The sequence below is a fragment of the Python bivittatus genome, unplaced genomic scaffold (assembly GCF_059951505.1).
Source record: "Python bivittatus isolate LINGU-HERP-01145 unplaced genomic scaffold, Pbiv_v1 ctg000020_np1212, whole genome shotgun sequence".
NCBI lineage: Eukaryota > Metazoa > Chordata > Lepidosauria > Squamata > Pythonidae > Python > Python bivittatus.
The window spans coordinates 42,071,112-42,088,503 of NW_028277030.1; the positions used below are offsets into that span (position 1 = coordinate 42,071,112).

Genomic DNA, 17,392 nt, shown 5'->3' on the forward strand with positions numbered 1-17,392 from the left:
TATACATGACAAAACACTCACATACATGTTCATGCACTGGATAGAACCAGACTCCTCAAAAGGGAAATGCTAGGAACAAAGATTAAGTGCATATTAATTATACTTTAAAATTAATTGCCAGTACAATAAGGTACACCATTTAGAACATTAATTGTTCTCAGCACACAAACTATTGCCTTGCCTATACATACGTACATATCTATCCTGAGAACGAGAGGCTGGAGAAATCTAGGCTTAGCAAGTTTATACAGTACATCATTATGCTATAGTAAATCCATTAATTTCAATGGCTCTTACTGATGCTAAGTATGCCTAGGCTGCTACTGTGCTAGTGATGGATCTGTGTATATCTATTTATATATATTAATAATTATTTATTACATGAATTTGTATACTACCCAATTGCAAGGAGTATACAGAATACATAATAGAATAGTTATCACAAAAACCAAACATCTTTCAGTCCCCTCATAAAACACTAAACAGTATTAAAATCCAGCCAAAACAAAAGATAGCCCATCACCATTAACACATAAATACCTATCAAACAGGACAGGTTTTACATTTTTCCAAATGTAAAACAATGAATGAACATCGGGAGCTAAGCTCTTCCATAGTGTCAGTGCCACCACAAAGATGGTTTGCCTCTGGTCTCCTTGATCTCTCATAGGATGAGGATCCTGAACAACCCCTGTCGAATGAACACACAGGATGGGTGGTTTCTAGTCAAACAAGGCAGTCCTGAAGTAAGTGAGAGTGAGTTATGTAGCAATTTATAGGATAACACCATCAGTTTGAATTGTCAAGGAAAGATAATCAGCAATCAATGCAGCAACCTTTAACGTAGGTGTTATTCTGCCAAAGCAGCTTACTCCATGCAGGGCACCACATTTTGAACCAATATATCATTGATTCAACCCTTCCATTCCCATGCACATATTGCATGTTGCATATTGCATAATTACATACAATTTTATTCTGAGAATAAGCAATACTGAACTCTGTTGGCATGTCATCCTCAACTTCTAAAACACTTTTTTGATTTGAAGTAATTTGAAATATGCCAGCTACATTCATTTGGAAATGCAGAGATGCATTGTTCGCTATTTTAGAATATGATTTCTTGCTATTTAGATTGCAATTATATAGTATAAATTACTCATAGAAGGGAATATTGGATAACCATTATGAAGAGGAAGATTTTGGGAAACTGATCTCTTACCTATTAGTTGTTAACAAATTAGATCCTCATTCACAACTGATCCCCATTTTCTTTTTTGGGAAAGAGTCTTCGAGATGAAAAGGGATTAAAAGGTGCAAAAGGAGAAAAGGTAAGTAATCAATTGCAATTGGGAGTTATGGTAGCACGGCTGATTTGTTTATATGGGATTTCTGAAAATTAAAAGTGGCTTTCATTCTTGCCAAAACCTTTGGAATCAGGGAGAAAATCTAGGAGTGGAAGCATGACTTTAATGCCCATTTTTTAAGCATTTCTTGAGTTTTTCAATTAAATTTTCTGACATTATCCCAAGGGTGTAGAAATTCCTCAGGTGAAGCTCAATTGCATGCTATGGAGCCCAGAAACATGAGGGCATCTACTTTCTGTGACATACTGTCTCCAAAGAACCCAAACTTGAGAGATGCTTTTATGACAAAGCAATCCTCAGTACTGGCAATCCTCAGATGTGTTTGGACTTCTATGAGTGAGTGAGCCTCTCTAGAGTGTTTTAGGTATCTTAAGTTGAAACCTTTAGCAATCTAAGCATGTTTCTTTGTAGCAAGACAGATTTTAAGGTAGCAGGATTAAGCATAGTTAATGAATATGAGACCTAATTAACTGTATAGGACTTGATTCTAGATACCTTTACTCAGAATTAACTTGAGCAGTCTAAACAACTATCTTTACTCTGTTATTCACACAAATTTCATCATAGCCACAATAGGTTTTCCTGGAAATAAGTTCTACTGGTTTAAGTTTGTCTAACTCCCAAATGAACAAAATGTGGAAAAAAATATTATTGGAATTATGCCCCACTAATGGAAAATTTAAGTGAGTCCTGCTGAAACATCAGAATTCCTAAATATGGGACAATTCACGCATAACTATAGTAAATGCTCTCATAATTGCCTGGTTTGGGGTTACTATTAATGAATAAGCCTGGCAATGAATGTTGTAAGACTACAGCTGATTAACACCTTCAACCAGCAAGAATGGCTGAACAGACCCCAGATCCCCATCCATAGTTGCTAATTTGTTCACTGTTTGACTGTTCTATATTTTGCATGTGGAGTTTGTGTGTGGATAGAAATATATTTTCTGAATGATTTCAGTGCAGCATTGGATATTCTGCATTATATGACCTTTCATGGAGTCACCATAATGCTCAGATGCTTTGATTATCAACTATTTTTAACACTGATAATTCTGTATTTTCCATGCAGAAATGTGAATCAAAATGTCCATATAAATATTGAGATTACTTGTACTCTGTCACAGGGAGAACCTTCTGGAAAAGGAGAAAAGGGGGATTCAGTAAGTACAGCTCAAAATTCCCCTTATGTTAACAGCACCCTGTGAGTACTTCTAATACTTGTTAATACATTTAGAATTTTTTGTAGAAAAAAGGAGAATTTCATATCTGTTACCAGCTGGCCCAAGTGATTGCATTTATAGGGGGATAGAGTGTAATCTACTTTGGACCATTATCTCTGAAAGAAGTCCATGTCTGGGGGAAACCAATTCATGGCTATCTATTGGTTGCACTTGTACTCCTGTAGGACTGCCATATCTTTTTTTCTACAGATGGGACATTTGCATAAGGATTTATGCTTAGGTGCCAGTTATGGAGATATTTCTGAAACTGTATTGCTTTCATCTTTGGGAGTCTGCGCCTTGAATTTTAAATGTATAGAACTTATGGAAAAGTTACATCCAGTTGTGAACATCTGACAGATTTGAACATGGTACCTTTTTGTCACTACTGTATGTAATCCAATTATCACATAATATAAAATAATTTCATTTTGCCAAATTTACAGATCATGGGATTGATTTGCTCCAGAGATACTTGTGAAGCTATGATAGTACCTTAGTTACTAATCTGAGTAACTGCTCATGGATTCTTTTCTTCATTGTTTACTGATGATACTCAGTGATCGGTTACTTCCAGTGAAAGTGATGAATTGTATTCAATATTATCCTTGTTCTGTGGCATGTCCTCTATTCTTCCAAAAGGTTCCCAAACAGCAAGGTTACATTTCAGCCACATAGTGGATAAGTGGCAACACCAGTGGCCCCCTTATTCACAAGGGTTCCTTTCCAGCTTAACCATTTTAGATAACAAGACCTGGAGTCCACACCTGACATTTGTACATGCACACAGAAAACACTCCAAAAGTTCTCCAAACAGAACCACAGATCAAAAAGTGGAGATTTACAAAAGCCTTTACTGTGGATAACGTGGTTGTCTGATCTTGATTTACCATCCACATCATGCAAAGCCATGAATCACAGGGGCCACTTCTACAATAAGTGGGTACCCTGCTGTATATAAATGGAAACCATCCACTAGCACATCACCATTGGGAACAATCTAATGTATGTATTGCAAAGGGATTATACTAACAGGTTCTGGAGTTAAACTACTTGCCTTGCAAGTGATTTCACTTCCATTTTTAGAGTAAAATTTATGCAAAAATATTACAAAGAAAGGTAGTATCTCATTAGTATATATACTTACCTATTCTACACAGCTTTCATCTCTAAATATAGATAACTTACCTTTTTTAAAATGTTGTTTTAGGGCGAAGTAGGGGAGCCTGGTCTTCCAGGGCCTACTGGAAACCCAGGACCTCCGGTATGTAACTTATATTTGATAAACAGTGTATGAATATTCTCTTACAATCCAGTAATGGGGTACCATTGATATCCAGGTCTGTTGTGCTATAAATGATTTGAACTCTTATATGTTCCTGAGTTCTGTTGGTTTCCTAATTGTACCTATACAAAATGCCAAAATATATTTAAAATATATAAATGTTCATAGTATTCCTATTAGCATTTTAAAAATTAAATCTGATGATAGCTGAATTAATACAGAAAATGTATAAAATTTCATAATAATCTTCAACCTGACTGTAGCTGAACTTTGTCCAAATTGTGAATTTTTTTTATTGGTACATTGCCAAATGCACAATTAAACAATCAGAGGTTGTATTGCAGGCCCAAGTCACCTCCCAGCCTAGTGACCTTCTTTAGCAACTAAAGCAGGGTTATAAAGCTATAGGTCTCCAGATGTTTATAGAATTGTAGAATTGGAAAGTATCTTTGAGATCATCATGCAGTATAGATGTCTGTATTTTCAGGTCTTCCTCATTCGCTTTTTGAAGATACTGATGACAGTTGTTCTCCTACAATCTTCTAAGTCATCACAACTCCTGTAGGAATTTTCAAAGTTTATCAGGAGCAGTGATCTGCTAAACTACAATAACCAAACACCATATCCAATAGTGAGGGATAGTGCAATGTATTTCAGCAACATCTGGAGGGCCACAGATTTTCCATCCCTGAATTAAAGTTTATAATGCTACTTCTTCCCAAAACAGAGAAAATGCGTTTTATTTCATACTATGTATACAATAATGTATATTTTATCCTTCAATTTGCATAGTCATAGGTAGTTAACAGAAAACCAAGCAATAAAAATAAAACCAGAATAGGCTTCTAAAAATGCAAGAAAAATAAAACATCAAGTTGAAATGATAAAATCAGTGCCAGCCATATTATTATAGATGGTAGATTATATGATGGGAGGCTAGAAAGACATCAACTTCAGAGGCAGGAATGGCTCCATGCTATGAACATTCTGCAAGTGTGACATCACAGCTGAAAAGCCTTTTCATTGTTTAGTATCCACTTTTCTCATAAAGTGAAGAAGCCAGAGGACAGCTTCTGAAAATTGCTACTGGAAGAAGTTGCCCAACTTCCTATTTCCCATACTCCTCAAAGAACTGGAAGGAACTCTCCAACTAATCCAAGGCTATCTGGAGATCTCATTTCCCTCCTTTGTCTCTGAAGTAGAAGGCCTTTGAATGATAATTCAGAGATAGGGGGCACCTAACTTAATCACATTACATTTTCTGCTTGCATGCAGTAGAGTGGCTTATGGAAATCAGGTGGTCTTCTAGTTAGATCAGAACACATTTTTTTCCTTTTGCATATAGATGTCAGAAAAATCTATAAACTATTTTGGTGCCAATTTCAGTCTATTGATTTTCATATCTTTAAACAATAAAGTATGTTATATCTGTTATTCAGAAAAAGCTAACATTTTCATTCATTTTCTTCAAATAAATCCCTTTATAAAAAGGAGGGGATAACAGTGTAAACATGTGTGTGCGGGGGGTCCCCTTTCTCTCCCTTTTCTAAAAAAAACTCACATTGTTGCAATTATGTTCTAGGGATTTCCAGGACAACCTGGCCCCAGAGGACTCTCAGGAGAAATGGCAAGTATCATACTGCTCTTTGTAAGAATTATTGAAGTAAAATATTAACCAATGAAATAATAATATTAAACTGTTGGTGATCTCCTTTTACAAGGAGTATAAGAGAAGTAATCTATGTGCAGAGATTTAGAGCCAGACATGCTGAGGTCTTCCACATTAACAATTTATGGTTTCACTCAGCCATCAACTGTGGTGATAAATCACTAAGGCAGACAGGCTTTATATCACCACAGCAATGGCTAGGTGACCCTATAAATTGCTACTGTAGAAGGCCTCAATAGCTTTATTGCTATACCTCTGGGTAGTTAAGAATATGCCATTCTATTTCCGTGTCTTTTCTATTGTTACTAAGAAGGTCAGTCCTAATAGTTTACAGTATAAGGATAGATTAATATATTTTTAGTTACATCATGTGGCTCTTTGGTTCAAAAAACATTTTTTCCCAGAAGAATGCAACTAGAGGCTTGAATGTTGCCAAGAACCTCAGATCTTTGCCTGGCAGATGGGGAAACCAATATTAAATGGTTTATGCCTGTCCATTAGTGATTAATTAAAACAGTTGATCCCGTAGAACTCCAAGTATATGCAAACACTTATCTGATTTCCAGGTCAACTTCCACTAATCTACTTCCAGTTCACTACTCAAATCACACAGACCGTGAGACCAACTCTTACCTCTGGCAGGAAAAATAGACAAATCCTGAAATGTCCCAGCTCAAGTAATATTTCTTAATGTACCATGTGGTATCGCTTATCAAGATTTTTTCCCCTTATACATTATCTTCTAAATGAAAAAGTGTTTCCTAGACCCATAGCTTTGTAATATTCAGTCCTTTTCATGCAGTCACATTGCTAAGATGTTTTTCAGATCTTTCATTCCCCATACTCAAGCTTTTGATCTCTTTGTGTTATTTGTTTGAAATGTATAACTATCCTTAAATTCATGTACTTGTATCTTTCTTTTGATATTGGACTCAGCAAGCACAACACTAAGTTCAGCCTTGGGTTCATTTGGCTTTTAGACCTGTTTCTCATGACTTTATCTAGTCCCTTTCTTCCTTCGTCTTGTTGCATTCATTTCCAAACCCAGAGACTTTGTTTCATTTTCTTGAATCACACTGTTGCCCTATTTGCCCAGATACATTTGAACTGCCATGTGAATTTACATGGAACTTCACTATCTAATAACACTGCGGGGAGATGGGCAGGGATAAGTCTATGTATAAATAAAATAAATAAATAAAAATAAACACATCACTAAGATTCATACTGGCCACAGCTCAGCCTTTAAGCTCCATGCATTACTCGCTGAACTAAGATACTTCTCAGGTGTCATGGCCTTTGCGTCTGGGTCCAGAGGCCATGACCACCTTCTCAATTGCCTCACCATTACTCATGTTAGCTGCTGTTCCAGGAGTACTCAGTATCACAGAAGAGATTTTGTTTTTAGGCTTTCTAATCCACCATCTGTAGAAATAATGAGGTGGTGGCTGCCAAGGAAATTTGAATTCAGATTCTCATGAAACTCACTGGACAAGTGAAACTCTGCCACGCTAATCTACTTTACATGAATTGTAAAGACAGTGAGGTACTCACATCTAGATATGCTATCCTGAGCTCATTGTAAGAGAATGAAACATAGATTCTTTTTGCTCATGTGTATGATGAGCAGAACATAATAATTCAGAACTGTAGTTTCTTTAACATTCCTATGCATAAATAAATGAGTTACCTGTTCTGCAAGTAATCAAAGTCTATGAGTTTCACCTTACAAAGAAATAAAATAAAAGTGTTTTATGTTATTTTATAGAATAAAATAAAATAAAATAAAATTACTTCCTGTAATGGAAATAATTCCTTTTTTCCCTTGTGAATTCATATACTTTTTTTTGACAAGTTCTGCCATTTCCAGTGAAATATATATGAAGCATAAAGATGAGAGAAGCATTACTTTGAGTGAAATTAATTGTAAAGCCTCAAGGCTATTTCATTTTCTGGGTTTCTTCATTAGAATTTATTCTAGAGTGGTCACATACACAATATAAACCTGAATAGAGCTCTTTAGAATGCCCCATTTGTTTAGATACATTCTAATTTATTTCATGTTTCATGTTCCTACATTTAAGGAGAGAGATAAAAAGAAAATAAGGATAGATAATAAAGTCATGTGGTTGAGGCAAAATTGGTTAGGAAAACTTTTTGCCATGTAATTATGTCTGCTTTCTTCATTACAGCCTTTATGTTTATAAAGTTATAAATTATGTCTCATGATTTGAAAGCAAATTAAAAAAAGAAATGTATCTCAGATAAACAACATCTGCTTTTTATGATTATTTTTAATAAAACCAAGATCATATTACAATTTCTTAAACAATTAATTTGGCTTACAAAAATCTAGCACCATCTAGCGAAAAAGGAAAGACCATTTATTGCTTCTGTTTGCTGGCCATGGACATCTTCAACTTTTCTTTTTTCAACATTTACTAATCATTTTTTTAAAAAAGAGTGAACAAACAAGCTAAAAGAAAAAATAAGAAAAAGTTACTGGTAAATAATTAAATTTATTGGTAAATAAAAAATAGCTGGTACAGAAATATTAATAAGTAGACAGAGGAAATACCAAGATTGTAAAGTTAGTGCTCAGTATGTCTTTGATTAGAAATTAACCATAAAATCATTAAATTACATTTAAGTACATTGTATTATTGTAACAATGCAAGTAAGAATTTAAATAGCTGAGCTAAGTGCCAAAATTTCCACCACTGGTTGTTTAAGAATACAAAAAGAGAGAGAAAAAAGAAGATAAAATTACTAAAAACATTATAGATAAATATTAGTTTCTAACTTCCCCTTTGTCATACTTCAACTAATGTACAATATATAGAGACATTTAAAATGTTTTGTGTGTCTCAGATTTCAATCCTTTAGTCGCTTCTTTTTCCCTTTAAAAACCATATTCTAGTTACATATACTTCCCTTGCTGCATAATATATAGAATGTATGGAAGCCATTCTTGCTTATCGTCCATTTTTCTAAGCCATGGATAAGCATAGGGTTCTCTCCTATAGAAGATAAATATTTTAAATAGAACTTTTATTCTTTGCATTGTGCCTGTCAATCCAAGGAAGGAAAATCTTAATGAAGTCCATTATATATTAGAGGTATTTTTTCCAGAATTATTCCTCTTTTAATAGGTAATTAGCTATAAATTCCAAGATGATAAGCTTTTCTTTTTAATTAACTAGGGCTTACCAGGAGAACATGGTATGCCTGGAAAACCAGGGATTAAAGGAGAAAAGGTAATTTTTCAACCAGTATTAAATAATTGTATGTTAGGTGAGAGATTCTATTTTTAATGTGTCTGCCCCAGCTACAGTATGGGTTTTATCTTGTCAACCTCAGATATATTCAATTTATTGTGTTTCTGCTATCTTGCTTGTTGAGAGAAAAAATTACCCTGTGATGAATATTCTTAAACTGAGGCAATGATTCAAATCGAATGGTAAATTTGGGGTTAGCTAAGTAGAACTTAGTACGCACCAATTAAAGGGAGCAAACATAATCAATCTCAGGCATCATGCAGTTCCCCGAATGTTTGAAAGGAGCCACTCCAGAAGTTTCCACCAGACTAATTTTTATGGTTACCATAAAATTCATAGGAAATTATACTTATTGGAAGCTGATTTTCATTTGCGGTGACATTAAATATAGTTCTTGTTTAGCATTAGCCATCACTTTGTCTTAACCGTATCCATTTTGGGGAGTGGACTTTCCAGCAAAGCATGGTCCTTTCCCCCAACAACCCCCCCCCCAAAAAGATCATTGGCATCTTTGCTCTTAAGATGCTTGATAGGCAGCCAGAAGGAGATCACAACATGAGGAGTCCCCAGCAGAGGCTTGTCTTTTGTTTTTAAAGAGTCATCTGCACTGGAATGGATTTTTTAAAAATCTTGATTTTTAAATCAAGCTATCCCACTGATTTAGGCCCAGCCACAAGGGTGATACAAAATTAATTGAGTGAGGCTACTTGGAAATGTAGCTAGGAAGGTGGCTACCTATGTTGACAAGTGGTTTGACAACACAGGAAGAATGTGGAGATAAAATAATTCAGATAATTTAAATAAGACACATTAATATGGCTCTTCTAACTTCCTGTTAACTTAGCATTGTTTTTATCTATATAACACAGGGAGACTCTGGTGGAATCATAGGCCCACCTGGGCCTTCGGGTTCTAAAGGTGACCCAGGGCTTCCGGGATTAAGTCTTCCAGGAAAACCTGTAAGTACCATTAAGCATTCTATTGCAGAAAAGACTCTGAGGTCTCCAGAACAAAAATTCTGACCTCAAGTAGAATTACCCAGTATAGCATACACTGTTAGATTCAGGGAAAGGGATGTTATTCAGAGTACAGAAAGGAGGAAAAAAACAGTAGGTCAAAGAATTCAAAAGCATGACATAAGAAAAAGGAAACAGCTAGTTTTCACCAACACTATTCATTATATCTCTCCCTACCTTTTATTCTTGCAAACCATCCTTGCTTCCATCATGTCCATACACCATTTTCACACATTGCCTTTTGTTCTTTAACCCAGCACTGAGTATTTTCAAAGATAAGCTTGTGTAATTCAGAGCTATCAGGTTATAAATAATGAGCCATTTAAAAAGATGTCTCTGAAGCCAACAGCTGCAGAAGATTCAACTTTGTAAGCTATTCATTTCTACACTCCTCTAGACTCCCCCCCCCCCATGATTCCCTTTGTTACTTCTCATAAGTAATTAGCCCATAAATTATTCTGAAACTAAAACAGCAGTGAACAATTATCATTATAAGGTATCTTATTTGTTCTTGTACAATAGCACATCTGTGTCCTAATTAGAATTTTTCATGTCAATTTAAGAATTAATTCTTATTATTTCCTAATTACACAAAAACATATTATACATAGCTTTCTCCCTTCTTCTTTTTTTTTTTCCTATTTTAGGGACTAGCAGGCATTCCTGGGGCAATAGGTCCACGAGGGCCTAAGGTAGGGAAAGCCTATTCCAATCCTGTATTTAATTGCTTGGAGTAATGCTTTTATTCGAAGACTTTTAAAACAAAGGCTTAATCCTTTATCAGGGAGAAAGAGGGGTCCCTGGGCTACAAGGTCCTCCAGGAGAGATGGGGCCAGCAGGGAATGGAACCCTAGGACCACCCGTAAGTACAGACTTTGTTTTGTACTCCTTTCATCCCATTATTAACATGAATGTTGTTCTGCAATTGCTTCCTTGATGTAATGCTGATGGCAACTTTACCTTTAATATGTGATTTCATATACTGTATACAATTTCTTTTCCACCGTAAAAAAATGATAAAATGGCTCTTGACTGATCCCACTACTACACTTACTAGCATATCTGAATAGAATGGCTAAATAAAATTGTTCCTGTTTGGGTTTTGTGGTTGTCAAGGGAATGGACAGAAAGGAATTATGCACTACTGCCTAGCAAGGCAATTGGTCCTTTCTCTTCCCAGAGTGCAACTAAGCCAGAAGCACAATTCTGCAGATTGTGTCTGCCTACCGAAGGATAAAAATGCCTTTGGGTCATATTATTCTCCCAAGCATATCTTTTGAAGTTGAGTAGTTTTGGAAATTTTCTTCTCTGTTATTTTATACAATTATGAATGTCATGTTTTGTATATTTTACATTTGCATTTAGATCTTAAATCGGATGGTAAACAGTTCTCTTCAACAGGGGTTCTCAAATTCCAGAACCCCCTAAAAGGAAAGATGAATTTGTGTGAGCCTCCCTCGTCAATAAAAATAAGTAATAGCTGAGTAAATAATAACAAAAAATTGCTGGCAGAGGGTTTTGACAGATGGCTGGAGCTATAGGTATTTTGATAGCTCTCCTGCTTTGCCTGTGGAGCTTAATCACTCATCCTCTAAGTTGCTAATAACCCCACAGAGGGCCATGACCAATATCTTGACAAGCCTTACTCTACAGTATGAATGAATGAATGAATGAATGAATGAATGAATGAATGAATGAATGAATGAATGGTTTCCTAGAAATTTTTTATTCCTCCCCCCTGAGAAGGAGCCAGAGTAGAGTGCCTCATTGCAGAAGGTTTGCAGAATCTCTAAGCACAGCTGGAAAAAAACTCCAAACTAAGATCCCAGAGGGTGACTATCAGTCTGGGTGAACTAGACTCACCAATGATCTGACTTCTGAAAGCAGCTTCCTATCATGATTCCTAATACTGTATTCTCCTGTATGGGTAGTCCCCAGGTTAAGAACGCTCTGTTTAAGCATGACCCATAGTTAAGAACAGAGCCTATTGTAGAAAAATTTGAGTTAAATACACAATGATTCACGTTAAATACACAATGGTTCGAGTTAATTACACAATACTACTTATGTAGTATTATACAATAATACTGTTCCAGCTTACATACAGATTTGATTTAAGGATGGACCTTAGGAATAGAACTCGTTCTTAAACTGGGGACTACCTGTAATCAACAAAATTAGCTAAGAAGAATCTTAGCCTAAAGTGATGCATTTATGCTGATGAATCACCAAAACTGAAATGCAATTCTATCTGTCTGAAATCCTGGTGGGTTTTTTACTTGGACAAGTTTTCAATAGCAATAATAACCCCCTTTTTCCTAGCATAATTTTAGCTTATAATAGTTTACAATATTTTATTTTTTAGCAAGATTTCATACATTGTTTCACAACTATTTTTTATTCAAATGACTGCTTTTGAGCTATCAGAGAATAGCTGTTTAAAAAACTAAAAATCCATTCCTGAAATGTTTTCCTAACTGTGACAGAGATATAGCTGTGACATCTGGAATCTTATAACAGATATAAGATAACTGGAGAATGTCCTTCCTGCTACACACTTCATACAAGATGCTGAGGACTATTTGTATATCCCTCAGTCATTGGCCACTGTTTTTCATTGTTTTCTATGGTCTTTAACATCATACATAGAAAAGGTCCATGCAGTGCTTCAGATTTAGTTCAAAAAAGATGCTTCAGAGCATGCAGGAGCTTGCATGTGGCACCTGTCTGCAGCTTATTAAAGCAGCTGTATCTCTTCCAGATTCAAAACAGACATGTGCTACATTTATGCCCTTTTGCAATCTGAAGCTTTTTTTTTTTTTTTGGGAAGGTGGAGGAGGGGATTAAACATAAAGAGCACTTTGGCCCTAGTGTTCAAACTGTCCTCTCCAAGATGTTTGACTACAGAGAACGCTAGAGCAGCAAACATTTTTTTTCCAAGTTATTTCATTTTGCTTCCCCGATGTCATTGTAAATGTCAGTAAAGGATGCTGTATGTTGTATATCTACAGCCTTTGAAGTAAGTTTAAACATCTTATAAAAATAAATACATTGCTATCACACTCATGACCAGTATTCTAGTTGCAGCATACATCTGCAACTAGTAAAACCATTTCAGTCTGGTTTTCTTTAATCTAGTATTCAGATTAAAAGTAGGGGGCATGTTGGAGTAAATTAAAATAAAATATTATAAATCTACATATTTTAAAATGTGCCTCTGTGTTTTATTTAAAAGATCATGTTTTAAAACTTTAGGAAAGTTCACTATCCTCATAATTACTGATTAAAATTACTCAATTATCCTGTAAATCTAGTAATAATAAAAGCTGTGGAGTAACATAACCATGAATGATCTACTTTAAGACCAGACAAACTCTATAACTTGGAAGGGAAGAGGCTTTTATAATCCTTATCAAGGATTATAAATCTCCATTTCCTGTGCCCCCTTCCATCTATGGGCCTGCAGGAAGAGGAATGATTTCAAAATATTTTTTTGTATTTTAGTTTCTGCCTGTTTTTAATACAGAATAAATCATTCTGTTTTGGACCAAGGTCTTTCTATCTTTAATGAAAATCCACAGGCTGATTACCAGGATTATATTCTCTTTTTATAGCTGACAGAAGATCCAACACATTTCACCACTGGCAAGCCCAATATGTATGAAGTACATTTAATTTCATTTTCCTGAGTACATTTTCCCAGGAAATGTATTCTAGTATTTATCAGAGAACAAAGTTCTGTATTGCTGTAGATTATATGTCATTTCTTTCAAAATAGTTCCTGACACAACCATTTTAAGTGAGAAACACAACATTCCCTTCAATGTCTCTTTGGCCCCAAACTTGTAGACTTTTGAGAAGGCATTAAAGGCTTGGTTTTTTCAATAGACCCTGGGCCAGGGTAATTTGTGAACCTGCTTGAATATCTATTATTTTACTTTTGGGGTAGCCATGCAGCTATTATTGTCTTGAGCATAAATTGTTTTATGATGTTTTGAAACCTGTACACTGCCTTGACATTTTTTCAGTATAAATTGAGGATGAGGATGATGACAATAAGGATGATTATTCACTCATTGCTTTCTTTTCCAGGGTCTTAAAGGGCCTCCTGGGACACCAGGATTCCAAGTAAGTTACCTCATAGAAAACCTGGGTCAATACTTTTACTGCATTTATTGTATAAGTCTTCCTTGATACCTGATTCTCCAAATGTTCCTGCCACAGGGACCAAGAGGGACTCCTGGATTACCAGGGACTCCTGGAACTCCTGGCCTTAATGTAAGTACTAACAGATTAAATAGTATGACAGTAATATATCCTTGGGCAAAAGCAATTCAACAACAACAACCAACCCTGCACTGTTTTTGTGTATACATACTTAGGGTATTCCAGGACGAGATGGAAAGCCAGGAACCCCGGGGCCTCCAGGTGACCCAGTATGTATAGAAACTGACTTGACTCTATTACACTTAAGGCAAATGTTGCAAATGTACCTAAAATGACTAACATTTGAATATATATTTTCTAAAGTCAATTATTTACAGCTGAATACTCTAAGTTACCTTTGAATCAATTCCCTGAAGGGTTCTTACATAGCTAGAAAGGATATAAACTCAGGTAACCTGCATAACTCCTCTTTTAAAGGCCTCCTGGGTGTATTATATGAAGAACCACAAGAATTAGTGCTATGCTGAATGTTAAATTTCATGTCCCAAATTAGGCTTCAACCAGAGCTGTTTTTTTGTCGGGAGGGAGGATGGGAAGGGGGATATTTAAGGTTTGGGTTAGAAAGAGAAATTAGGAAATCTGAAGAATTTCAAACTAAATTTCTTCCTCTTCCTCTCTGCAACCCTCTTCCTATTTTTTTTTTTTTTTGTGGATGTTATGTAATGTAAAGCCTCCCTTGCAGACATCTCTTCCAAGGTTTCCTCTATTAAAAATAATTATGATAAACTGCCACCAATTGAACTGAACCTCCTGAAACCCCAAAGAGTGTCCAGCTGCAGAGTTCTTAGCCCTTCCACCAAAGATTTCTCCCTCTGGCTCAGCCCTGATAAGACAGACAGAAAGGTAGCAATACTGGGCTTTACAAGCTGGAAACATAAGGGGGACCTGTGTAACCATGTGGTCTTGCCCATGGGAAAGATTTCAGTAAGAAACTTACTTGTTAGTATAATAAAGCCAAATTTTTAGATATAAAAAGGGAAAAGGAGAATACAATGAAAAACAAGGATGACCAACAATCCCACAGACAAATTTCAGACCAAGTAAATATAGGCAACGTAACTGAGTGAGTTATGTATCCCATCTTTCATAAGATCTTGGGCTTTAATATGCATTCAAATTGCAAAGACCAGGGTTGTTACCCTTTCTTTCTTCTTTTCTCCCTTTTTCTTTCTTCCTCTTTCTCCTGAACACCATCCTTCAGTTTTATAGAATGTGGAGGATGATTGAAAGCCAGTCTCTTTGGGGACACTGCTGCTTTACCAGTCTAGTAAAATCCTCCATCTCTGATGTCATGGGTCTAGCTAATTATGAAGAACATTATCTAGCAACTGAATTACTTTCCTGATGACCCTAGATATTTCTCCTGAGTTACTCAGTTTGGCCCATAAAGTCAACAATACAATTCTGAAAAGCAGCATTAAAGGAAAACAATATATTTAAATACTGTACCAATACAATCTCAAAACAACTTATAAAATGCCAGGTTAAATTCAGATTGCCTTTTGCAGTTATTGGTCTGTCTTTCCCAATGTCAAAAATAGGGACAAACTGCATATCTTACTAACTTTAAAAACAATGCTACATTTTAATTCCAAATAAACTGTCCTTGGAGATACAGAAGAGTGCTTATCTGAAAAGATGGAATAAAGAAATACAGTAAAGAAAGAAAATGTGTTTAGGGATAATGTAAGCACCTGTCTAACAGTGTGTTTAACTGCAGGTTGCTCTTCCTCTTCTTGGCGATGTGGGTACTTTATTAAAGGTAATTACCTTTTTGTAGCCACTCTTTCCCACTTTTTTTTTTTAAAAAAAAACACTTCTGCATAGGCTTGATGGTTTGGATCCTTTTAATCTTATCAGAGTTTTGGCATGCACTGATCTCCTAGCCATCTCCCCATAGCTGGCACAATGATTAGAGGCAATGGGAGATCTACACCAGATGGCCCTCATTATTCATAATTCACCATCCACAGTTTTGGTTATCCATAGGTGGTAAATCCGCCCAGAGATTACTATCTATGGTAAAGAGTTTCTGTGGTTCTTAGGGCCTGTTCTATTTGGAGGAAGACTTTAATGTTTCTTTTACACAAATGTAAAAGGGATGATGTACTTTTCTGCATGCATAATATCCACCTTTTTCAAAGTCTTTTATCTACAGTTTTTTTCAGCAATTTTTAGGCTGGAACAGAAGCCCCTTGAATAATGAAGGCCACCTGTATACAGTCTCTGTTCTTACATATAGTTCTTAATTTTAATGTTTAATGTTTAATTTATCATTTCATAATCCAAAATTCAAAATATGGGAAACCTCCATTAAAGCTTTCCTTCCTTCATGCTATCAGAATCTTGATTATTTATATATATTTAAATCAATATTTTATTTTGTCATTTATATCTGTATATGTAATTGTCTCATGCATGAACATGTAGCTTTGCTGGGCCTTGAATCCAAATATGAAAGAAATGGTCTATTAGAATTAGAGGAATCCAAATCTGATTTGACAGGAGGAAAATCTGTCAGGGAATACTTGGAATAAACTCAGCTGCAGCTTTAGTCTGAGTCCATTAACTTTTTTCCCCTGCCCTGATCTTTAAGTATTCAAAAGATAAACTTCTCTGACCTAATCTATCTTGGACGAATAATCACCATGCCTTTTGATATTTTGAACAGAATATTTCTCAGAGGAGAAAAGGGAATATTGCAAACTTATTGTAGGCATGGCCTTGAAGTTAGGGAGATATAGCTAGTATTATCCCCTCTGTGAATACATGCTTCAAGGCTTTTTTTTTTTTTAATTTCCCTCCATCATTGTCTTTGTGCCTATTAATTAGGGTGATCCTGGCCCAAGAGGTCCCCCAGGAATCCCAGGAAGAGAAGGGCCAAAGGTGAGTTCCTCATGTGAGCTTTTTTAAACAAAGTTTGCTCATTTGTGTATTTGATTTAGTTATGCATGCACTGTTTTATTTTTAAGTTGTAAATGCATTGTTTTTCACTACCACAAATAATCAACATTTTGGCTGATTAAAAGCCTGTGTGCATCCCATATTCCTGCACAACCCCCCTCAGAATAAGTGACCAGCCAGTTGGCGGCTCTTCTGGAAATGCACAGAAGCTTTTAATTAAAGAGGTAGTTGCATGCGAGACTTACTGAGCGGAATTTATCAAGGAAACATTATAAAAATGTATAAAAGAAAGAAAAGAAAGAATCTGGGCAAGGCAATGGACTTTGCCAAATCACAGGTTTTACACGTTGAGCTGATTTCAAGATAACAATGTCTCAGCCACACAAGGGTCCTCAGAGTCACAATAGCAGTAGTCTTACT

The 17,392-nt window shown here is 35.7% G+C and overlaps 1 protein-coding gene across 1 annotated transcript in view; it reads left to right on the plus strand.

Annotated features, from left to right (window-relative positions):
• Positions 1-17,392, plus strand: part of COL19A1 (collagen type XIX alpha 1 chain) — a 219,644-nt gene that overhangs the window by 150,810 nt on the left and 51,442 nt on the right. Inside the window, exons 17-29 of the mRNA XM_088137595.1 lie at positions 1,287-1,331; positions 2,498-2,533; positions 3,804-3,857; positions 5,461-5,505; positions 8,751-8,804; positions 9,695-9,784; positions 10,489-10,533; positions 10,626-10,703; positions 13,934-13,969; positions 14,066-14,119; positions 14,224-14,277; positions 15,789-15,830; positions 16,901-16,954. Of these exons, the coding sequence (XP_087993721.1) occupies positions 1,287-1,331; positions 2,498-2,533; positions 3,804-3,857; positions 5,461-5,505; positions 8,751-8,804; positions 9,695-9,784; positions 10,489-10,533; positions 10,626-10,703; positions 13,934-13,969; positions 14,066-14,119; positions 14,224-14,277; positions 15,789-15,830; positions 16,901-16,954 (687 nt within the window). The remainder of the gene's footprint in view (positions 1-1,286; positions 1,332-2,497; positions 2,534-3,803; positions 3,858-5,460; positions 5,506-8,750; positions 8,805-9,694; positions 9,785-10,488; positions 10,534-10,625; positions 10,704-13,933; positions 13,970-14,065; positions 14,120-14,223; positions 14,278-15,788; positions 15,831-16,900; positions 16,955-17,392) is intronic.